The sequence below is a fragment of the Argentina silus genome (assembly GCF_951799395.1).
Source record: "Argentina silus genome assembly, chromosome: 10".
NCBI lineage: Eukaryota > Metazoa > Chordata > Actinopteri > Argentiniformes > Argentinidae > Argentina > Argentina silus.
Genome location: NC_139664.1, coordinates 10,000,310 through 10,010,559, shown reverse-complemented (window position 1 = coordinate 10,010,559; position 10,250 = coordinate 10,000,310). Strand labels below are relative to the sequence as shown.

Below are 10,250 nucleotides of genomic sequence, written 5' to 3'. Positions count from 1 at the left end.
TTGAAGTGACATGAAAGGATTGCTTCTCAGTGTGTTTGCCTTAGCAATGCTTACAGCTTCTGCAGGTAAGTTCAGACAAACCAATACTACTGGCTGGCTATGTACCGGAGGTGCAGGCTGTGATATTTGTCACTCTGAGAGCTGGAATCAAAATTACACAAGTGAATGTTCTAACCACTGAACTGTAGTTCTAATTCCAGGGTTAGGCAATAAGAGAATATAAAATGTATTACCTCATACATAACCTACTTGCTTTTCAAAGTAATCGGTCTACCCTGTTTAATTCTAGAATATAATTATTATTAAAAAATGTTTGCTTGGGATTCCAACTTGGTGCATCTGGCAACTGAGCCATGTAGACATTGATAAGTAATGTGGTACAATGCTGCATCTTTCCTGACATTGTTTCATGTGTCAGTTCTGAACCATTTTTACAATGCATTTAGAAACGTTTGGAATTGGGTTTTTTTAAAGTTATGAATCCATTTCAGGGCCATTAGGGTCATGGTGAGGTTTGCATGTCTTCAGAAATATTGTCCTACCATTCTAGCTCACTTTCCTGAAGGGCGCTGATGTTTGTTTCTGAAAAGAGGTTGTGCTGCAACAGCTAGTGAAGGTTTCTATAGCCAATCTTTTAGCCAATTAGAGTTCACCTGAACTGTCACTGGCTGACAGGATGAGAGGGGATGATGAGTAGAGATTATAGCACCCAAACTCGGTCAACCACCGTGTAACTGCTTGTTAACATCTAATTCATTAATCTAGGGTGGCGTGAGATCATGGAGAGAATAACAGTTGTGGAATGTGAAATGAATCTTGATTGCAACCAAAAGGTGGTCCAAATTTAGCTGGGGACCAGTTGGTTTGAAGAGAATCTCCTACAAATTTGTTTTGATAGCAGACGGTGATAACTGTTTTGTCTGAGGTTCTCTACCCCCGCCCATCTGAATTATCAACCTATCAGAAACCACAAACGTTCCTGAACGTTGAAGGTAGACTCTGGGATATGACATCATTGAAAAACAAGTGGGGCGAAGCTGGCAGAGACTTGAAAAAACAAAAAAACAGAGATGCAACAGATCAGAGAATAGAGCGTGATGCGATTGAATGCGATTGGTGCATGTGCTCTGCCATTTTATGTCAGAGGGCAGTGAAACAAGCGGACGCTCTCATTCACTCTTGTTTACTACAATATCTTTGATGAAAGTTGTGCTGTTTTCACTGGTGCCACGTCATATCCCTTAGTCTACCTTTAACATCTCCGATAATACAATTATCCACGTTGTAATCGTTTCTCACGTATTCAATAATTTAACATCTCATTCTCAATTCTGGTTGCAATCGAGCCTGAGGTTACCTAAAACCTGCTTCAGCACCAGGAAACAAGATTATCATTCATTCTCACCAGTGGAGTGTGGTTTTGCAGTAATGGAGCAATAGTGGGATAAGCTATAAGTAATAACCAGGTCAGGCAACATGGAGATCTCAGGATCAAGAGAAAAACATTTTATTATGCATGCCGAAACGTTACTACAAATAAATGTCTGGGAGTAGTACACTCGTGTGAAATATACCATTATTTTCTTTCTTTTTTATTAAGTTGACTGTTCGTCAGTCTGAAAAAGATTTTGAGTGTGCATCTTCTGCTCCCACTCTACACATACCACAAGACTAACATCTTGTTTTTTATGCAGTCAGCGTTTGTGACTCCTGTGAGAGTGTAACTGGTCTAGAAAAGCTGGTTGTGTCTCCCTGTGAATGTAAATTGGTAGACTAACAGGTTGTGTCTTCCTGTAACAGTAACTGGTTGTGTCTTTCTATGAGAGTTTTACTGGTAGAGTAACAAGTTGTCATGCCCTGTGGTCTCAGGTGAGGGGCAGCTGGAGCAGCTGGAGCAGCTGGAGCAGCTGGAGCAGCCGAGGCAGCTGGAGTGTTTCCGCTGTGACCTGGGCTTCTGGGACGCCTGCTTCACCACCAAAACCAACTGCAGCACCGGGGAGAAGTGTTACACAGGCCGAGGGAAGGCAGGTGGGTGTCTCTCTCTCTCTCACACACACACACACACACACACACACACACCCCTATGTGTGTCTCTGTTTCTATAAAGGATATACAGTTATGTCTCAGTGTGTGCTTCTATAGTGGACACACTGACTGTATGATGTGTGTGTTTCCATAGGGGATGTGTTAGACATTAAGATGCTGGGCTGTGTGAAGGCGGAGGAGTGTGAGATTGTGACCAGTGTGGAGCTCTTCTCCAACAACTCCATCTACATGATGACCAAGAGCTGCTGTGACACAAACTTCTGCAATGCCGCACACACACTCCACCTCAACACACTCCTCTACCTCACCATGACTACTGTAGCCCTAATTCACCTCACTGCATCTTGACCAGGCCGACGATAACCATCATGCACCTCTCAGCATCCTTGACGGGACTAAGATAACCACAATGCACCTAACAGCATTCTCAAAAGAACTGTGATAGTCACCTTGCACCTCTCCGTGGCCTGGATAACCACAACATTCTTAGTCTCCTCATCATGAGTAATAAGACCTTACAGTACATCCTTCTAATCCAACACCATCATACTGTTTGTCCCAGAACAGCAGCTAACTTGGTAGCTGGCAAAGACTTGTTAAAAGGTTGAGTGAAATGCAATAATCACAAAGCAAACCTTTCTCATTCTATTGATGGTGTAATTTAGAAATTGAGACTATTTTAAATTGTTTATTAAACATTTTGAATGATAACTGCATTTCATAATATGAAATTTAATTTTTTTTGTGATCTGAAAAAATAGCTGACTTTTAAGTTCTCATTCAAACTGAAATATTTCCATATAAAGGACTTTGGTCTTATATCATCTACCATAGACCAGTGTCACAGTATCTTCCATAGAGAACAATGTTACAGTATCACCCATAGACTTCAGTCATACGCTCCCACACTATGCCCACATCTATGCTGTGGGCATAGATCTTGGATCAGCTTACCCCCCATATTGTGGTTGGGGGGGGTACACCACTGACCTTAAAGCTGTGGAGCAACTACAGTCAGTAGCGTTACAGCAGGTCTCCACCAGAGGGCAGGAGCTCCTCTTTCATGAAGCGCTGCAGATCTATGCTCTTGTCCTCCAGATCCACACCCAGAAACTTCTCCACCACACACATGCACCTGGCAGACACACACACACACACGCACACACACACACACACACACACACACGACTGTTTACTGCACCTGTGTGTGTATGTGTGTGTGTGTGTGTGTGTGTGTGTGTGTGTGTGTGTGTGTGTGTGTGTGTACTTACCTGTTTGCCTGTTCCCCTGTAGATGATCGATCAATACGTTTAACGGCATTTCCTGTTCTGTAGAGTTCAGATACCTGCACACACACATACACAAGAATACTCTCACGCATGCTTACACTGCATTGACTGATTCTGTGCCTGAGAGTGTGTGTTGTGTACCTCCACTCCTCTACGTACTAGGCTGGGTGGCAGGCCTGCCAGTGTTGCGATGTTGGCAGCATAGCTGGAGCGACATATTCCCTCCTTCAGCTGGTACAGAAACACCAGCTCATCTCCATCCACCGCTGTCTCTAGAGTCTACATACACACACACACACACACACAAAACTAGATAATTTTAATGCCACTTTTTTGTTTTTGTTTCATTTCTTAAACGGCTATATATAACGGCATCCACAGCAAGACCCACATACTTAGACTTCGATCTCATGAGTCATTATCGTTCCAACCTACATCAGTGTTTTCATAATCAGGGGTACAACTACACTGTCTCACAGTACCAGAAGGGACAGCAGGTCTGAGGAGGGCAGGAGACCCAGCTGTAGCAGGCTGTGGAAATTAGTAGCCAATAAGACGTGAGGAACTTCCACAGGAGCTCTTTTCAGCCAATGAGAGACAGATGCCGCCAGCAGGGACAGCCCATCCACCTGGGGAGAACCATTCCCAACTTTATTTGGATCCTCAATAAAACATTGGAGCAAAGACCAATGAGTCTTCATAGGTCTATATATCTGTTTGACCACCAACAACCCAGGTTCAAGATAAGTGGGGTTCTAACTTGTGCCACTCACCGTGTTGGTTCCCTTCCCAAACTCATCGATGAGGACCAGTGAGTGGCCCGTGCTGTCGTTCAGGGCATGAGCCATCTGCAGCAGAGACACACGCACGCGCGCGCGCACGCGCGCACACACACACACACACACACACACACACACACACACACACACACACACACTTAGGTGACACATGCATAATAGATGTAATGCAAGTGTGTGTGTGTGTATGTGTGTGTGTGTGTGTGTGTGTGTGTGTGTGTGTGTGTATGTATACCTGGTTGAGGTCTATCATGAAGGTGCTGAGGCCCACAGACACAGACTCTCTGCTCTGCATGCGTGTGAAGATTCCATCCACCAGACCAATCTCTGCCTCCTTTGCTGGCACGTCCGAGCCAATCAGAGCCATGAACACAATCAGACCCACCTACCTCAGCCAATCAGAGAGAAGAAGAGATGAATAACAAAAGTCATAGAGCCATCTGAAATACAGTATCCCAACTCAAGGTGACTGTCTCTGTTTGTGTGTATTTGTAGAGTATGTTTATGCCCTTGCCTGTTTGAGGTAGATGCTCTTTCCAGATGAGTTGGGTCCAGTGATTATCTTAACTCTGCCCTGCCTCTCAGAGCTCAGGAAGGAGTTAGTCACAAACACAGGAGAACACAACTCTAACAGAGGGTGTCTGGGAGAGAGAGATGATTTTTTTTTTTTAAATACAGCATGAGTGTGTGTGTGTGTGTGTGTGTGTGTGTGTGTGTGTGTGTGTGTGTGTGTGTGCGCGTGTGTACCTGGCTTGTGTGAGTGTGTGTGTGTGTGTGTGTGTGCACACGCGTGAGTGTGTACCTGGCTTGTGTGAGTGTTATCCTCCTGTGGTTGGCCAGAGTAGGGGAGGTGTATCCGTACTCCTGAGAGGCATGGCTCAGGGCCATCAGACAGTCAAGCTGGGCACTCAGATCCAGGACCTACACACACACACACACACACACACACACACACACACACACACACACACACACACACACACACACACACACACACACACACAGCATTATCACAGAGATACAGAATACACACAAACGCAAACACATGCATGTGCTGTATACAGCATAAAGAAATGGTCAAGCATTCACACCTTGTATAGACAAGCACTCCTCTCCAGAACTGTTGTCTGCAACTGTGTCATAACTGCTGTCTCCATGTCTGAGACACAGAGAGATGGAGAGGGAAGAGTCAGGCACCCAGTAAGTCTTGCCTCTGTGTACACAGCACAGTGAGAGAGAGAGAGAGAGAGAGAGAGAGAGAGAGAGAGAGAGAGAGAGACATTTAAGAGAGATTTAAAGGCTGACCTCGGATGTCACAGTGTAGGTCTCCAAGAAGGTCATCCAGTTCTTTAGTTCTCTGACTGCGGTAGTGCAGACGCTCTTCAGACAGAAACTAACCAAACACACACGTTGAGAACATAAGACACACGTGAGAACACACACACACAAATACTCTGTGAGAACAAAGAAAAAACACACATAAACAAACACACACCATAAAGTCAAGTCCATCGATCTCAAAGTCCTCTTTCTCCAACATGCTGGGCAGCCGAGGGACAGAGAGTAGGAACCCTATCTGAGAAAGAGAGAAAGGGAAAGAGATAAAGGGAGAATTATATTAAAAGCATAGTTCACAGGGATAACAGATTTACATTGACCACAAAGCTGGTTGTCATAGTTATAAGGAGGACGTGAGACCAGAGGGATGTAGATGACACAGCAGGAGGGGATGCGAGAGTCCAGGTGCTCCAGCTCTCGCCGGGCCACGTCCGTCAGGAAATCCGACAGTCCCATCATTCTCCTCTTCTCTGGCAGAGAGAACAGAAGGAGGCGGAGTGAGTGAGTGAGTGAGATGAGATGACCCTCACCTTCAATCTAATCGAACCATCACTTGACCTTGACACGACCGTAACAGTTTAAACTAACGTTCCCCCGACCTTACAGTGTACTTGTGTTTCTTCGAAAAACGTTGGTGCATGAACTGTGTTCTTATCTGTAACCCTAGCTTTGTATCCAGCTTAGACACTCACTCTCGTCAATACCAGGGTCCACGCTGGGTTTGATGGTGAAGCGGTTTTCGGCTACACTGCCCTCAAAATCCACCTGCACAACATAGAGTTACAGAGATGGTTCAGCCTATTTTCATGTTTAGGTGAAATATCATCTTACCAGCTTCTCTGGTTCTGTTCTCCACTTTGCTACCGTAGCACGGGCTAACAGTTAGCAGCACCCTCTCCAACAGACAGGATTCAGATGGACGTTAAGTTAGCATTGTTTAAATGACATGCTAAAATCTCCTCAGAGAAACGTCAAACACAGTTTAGTAGCAGCTATATACTAGACAAACCTGTAAATGCTTTTATTGTAATAAAAAATGATCGGTTGTCACATACTTTAATCACAGCTAGTAATCATTGTCGAGTGCCTGCACTGCGAGGTGAGTGTGTGTGTGTGTGTGTGTGTGTGTGTGTGTGTGTGTGTGTGTGTGTGTGTGTCTCACAACTCTGCTGATGAGGGAGGCGATGTAGTAGAGGTCGTCTGAGAATCCCTCACTTATCTCCTGGAAGAGCTGAATGGACTGAGGCAGGGAACGCACTGTGTCCTTGATACAAACCGCACTGTACACTGTCTGCCACACACCCACACACACACACACACACACACACACACACACACACACACACACACAAACACACACACACGTTATACACAGACCACACTGTTCTATACAGACTGCACTGTATATGTTCTTCAACAAACACACATTGTGAGATGATTGATGTGTGGCCCCTACCTTGTAGAGACTCTGCCAGTCAGACACTTTGGTGTGAGAGAGAGACATCCTGCGTAGCAGAGTCTACAGCACAAACAACACACATTATTCAACACAGACAATGAGAGACATTAGGGTTGAGGGAATATGGGTTAAGGATGTTAGAGAGTAGAGTTCAGGGTTTAGTGGTCAGGGTTAGGAGAGTTAGACAAGGTTTAGGGTTAGTAAGGGTTAGTAGTGGAGGTGATGTAAAAATGAGGGGTTGGGTTACTGGGATGTTCCTGATGTTGCGCAGCGAGCCCTGCAGGGTGCTAAGGGCATCAGAGTTCCTCGGGCAGGAGAAAAAACGCACAACCTCCTGTCTCCTGTTCAACACTGCCAGGTCACGTGTAGGCCGCAAAAACCACTGCCTAAGAGAGGAAGAGACCTACATGACCTTTAACCTACACGGTTTGAGACTGAATTAGGACTTTACTACTTGTTCAAGATCATGTCATAACTCTAAGACAGAGAAAATATGCTGTTGCTGTTCTTATGTATCTCATTTATCTGTGTGTGTGTGTGGTTGGTTTCTGATGTAGTAGTCCTGGCAGTGGTTTTGTACCGCAGCAGTTTGGAGCCAAACTTGCACCTGCAGCGGTTCAATATCCCTGAAACAGACACACATACTCCTGTGATATTATCACAAGGTCACACACACTTTTCACAGCACAACACATTTACAGCCCATAATTTGTGTTACCATAGAGACTGAGGCCCTCCTTCTCCCCAGACTGAAGCTTGTACACAGATGGGTGCAGTTCTGACTTGAAGATCTGTAGCACACTGGAAAACAAAAAACATCCATGACAGTGTGTGGAGTATGTGTGTGTGTGTGTCCATGTCTCAAGATGAACTCACCTGTAAGTGTCCCTGTCCACATAAACCACACCTTTCCTATAAAAGCAGGATAGAGAAACATATTCAATACTGCCCACCGACAAGAGACAAAGACGACTAAAATAGTATCGTCATACTTTTGCCCCCTTCCTATTATCAAATAAGGTGGGTGATGGGGTCTTACAGTGTGTAGGTGTGGAACTGTAGGATGGGGACTCCCACACTGCTGTCCTCCAGCTCCACCCCGACTCTTCTCCTGTCCAGACATTTCAGGAGAGCACCCACAGATCGCAGCTAGGACACAGCACACACATCACACAGCACACAGCACACAGCACACACACACATTTATACCCAATTACACTCTTTGGAACACTCTCCCAAACCACATCAAATAATCCAGCACGCTCTCCTTCAAATGATCCATCAAAACACATCTTTTTAAACTTTATTTTAATTTGTAACTATTTTTATCATTGTTTTTACTGACTGTGCTTTTATAGAACTTTTTATTGATCTATCTATTCTTGTTCTCCCCATGGGATGTAGTGTCTTTGAGTACTGAGAAAAGCGCTATACAAAATAATAAATTATTATTATTATTATTTTACAAAGAGAGGTAGTTGGCCAGACTGGTGAAAAAGAGGTGGTGGCAGGTCTCACCATGAGGGGGGAGTCAAAAGAGATGCAGGAGGAGAGGTAGGATATTCTCTCTTTCTCTGAGATGGAGGGAGGGAGGAAGGGCAGGTGGGCAGACAGCAGCCTCTGCTTACTGACCTCTAGACCTACATAACAACATTTGAGACTCCATTCTCACAGCTTGGCCTACATGGTTGCAAAGACTGAATTATGGAAGTTAGTGTTTTTGTATAGGTTACAGTATGTCATTCCTCTCAGATAAATGTTTACAAACACATGCATCAGTTGTGACTGTGTTTACCAAAGTCCACGTAAGGATAGGTCACCACCTCTGGCCTGTAGTCTGGGTTCGTTCCTGTAATACATCAGGAAGCAGGTGAGAGGATGAGATAGTCAGAGAGGAAAAGAAAGAGAGAGAGGGAGGAGGATGAGAAGACACAGTCAGTTTTTACAATAGTCTCACCTTCGGTCATTGGATTGATTTGTTTACTTTGTCTCCGAAAAGGATAGACACACTCAATCTAACCAAGGGTGGAAAGTAGCTGATATAATCCTACTGCCCTCCTGTCCCTCTACTGCTCCCAACAACCCAACCCTGACCCAGAGCTCACCCAGTCCCTGCATGAACTGAGCCATGCTGCGCTCCTGCTTAGCACTGGTGATGATCACATGGGGGCTCACCTCCTGAATCACTGAGGGAGAGATTGGGGGGGGAGTTTTGAGAGAGAGGGAAAGAGGAAGAGGGGAGGAGTGAGTGTAGTTAGAAACAGATTAGAGTACGGTATACATTCTGTGATAACTATCAGCGTGAGGCTGGGTCAGCCAATCAGTAATGTACCTCTAGCCAACAGGTGGAGCTCGAAATTGTCGGGGGTGTCGAGCATGTAGTGGAGAGTGAAGTCTCTGCTGTCATAGAAACATAGCCCCACCTGCCCGTGCTGTGCCAACACACTCAGCAACACCTGGGGACAAACAGACAGACATACAAACAGACAGACTCACTCACACACACACACTGAAAGCCAAGCTTAAAAAGTCTGTAAAAGTGTTTGTGTGTGTGTGTGTGTGTGTGTGTGTGTGTGTGTGTGTGTGTTTGTATGGGGAGAAGCAAGTGTGTGTGTAGGGGGCCTCTCACCTCAGGTGATTCTTCTTCCTCTTCCTCTTCTCCATTTATATTGGGAGGCTCTATTACCACTCCTCTGACATCCCCTGGAACTGCCATTTCACTCTAGTCTACTGCAATAAACATGTCTCACACACACACACACACACACACACACACACACACACACCACCTGAATGCTACACAATCAAACATGAGTATGACATAGCCTAAAGAAAAAGTACCCACAGTCAGAGAACATTTGCTAACATTAGCTAGCTAGCTAACAAACAAGAACTTTGGTCAGTCGAGCTTTTAGTACAATATTAGCTAGTGACTTGGAAATACCTTATTTGGTTATGAAATTGGAGAATACCGAAATTCAACGATTACTAACCGGATTAATCTAATTAAAAGTACTCTACCACGCTTATTTGGGTCAACACTTATTACAGAAAACGTGTCGTTAGCTAACAGGAAAGGTGGCGTTTGGCGCGCCAGACCAAGCACCTCGCGTGCACTGCCGTCGGCGCTGTACAGCAGAGCCCTGTAGCAGAGTGACAGCCCTATGCGAACAAGATCAACGATCCTTTCCCTGTCTCTATTAGGCCTACTGCGAACCCTGGCCTTACCCTAGGTCTACAGACAGTAGGCCTCGTCAGTGCTAGTCTCCTACTTCGTGGGTAGGAGAAGAACTACAACGCCACTGTCAGGAACACAGTTAG

General features: G+C 45.2%; 1 protein-coding gene across 1 annotated transcript; it reads right to left on the bottom strand.

The window, feature by feature from the left end:
* Positions 1–3,069: 3,069 nt before the first annotated feature.
* msh5 (mutS homolog 5) lies at positions 3,070–9,645 on the bottom strand (the record flags this gene model as incomplete). Its single annotated transcript, XM_083678651.1, has 25 exons — positions 3,070–3,181; positions 3,318–3,391; positions 3,477–3,614; positions 3,818–3,964; positions 4,109–4,183; positions 4,368–4,517; positions 4,647–4,773; positions 4,935–5,053; positions 5,224–5,291; positions 5,438–5,525; positions 5,628–5,708; positions 5,768–5,940; positions 6,163–6,235; positions 6,633–6,761; positions 6,927–6,989; positions 7,177–7,315; positions 7,510–7,555; positions 7,648–7,730; positions 7,806–7,841; positions 7,969–8,078; positions 8,448–8,569; positions 8,725–8,778; positions 9,035–9,115; positions 9,262–9,385; positions 9,559–9,645. The coding sequence occupies 25 exons, from the start codon at positions 9,643–9,645 to the stop codon at positions 3,070–3,072; spliced, it is 2,499 nt and encodes an 832-aa protein (XP_083534777.1).
* Positions 9,646–10,250: the final 605 nt, after the last annotated feature.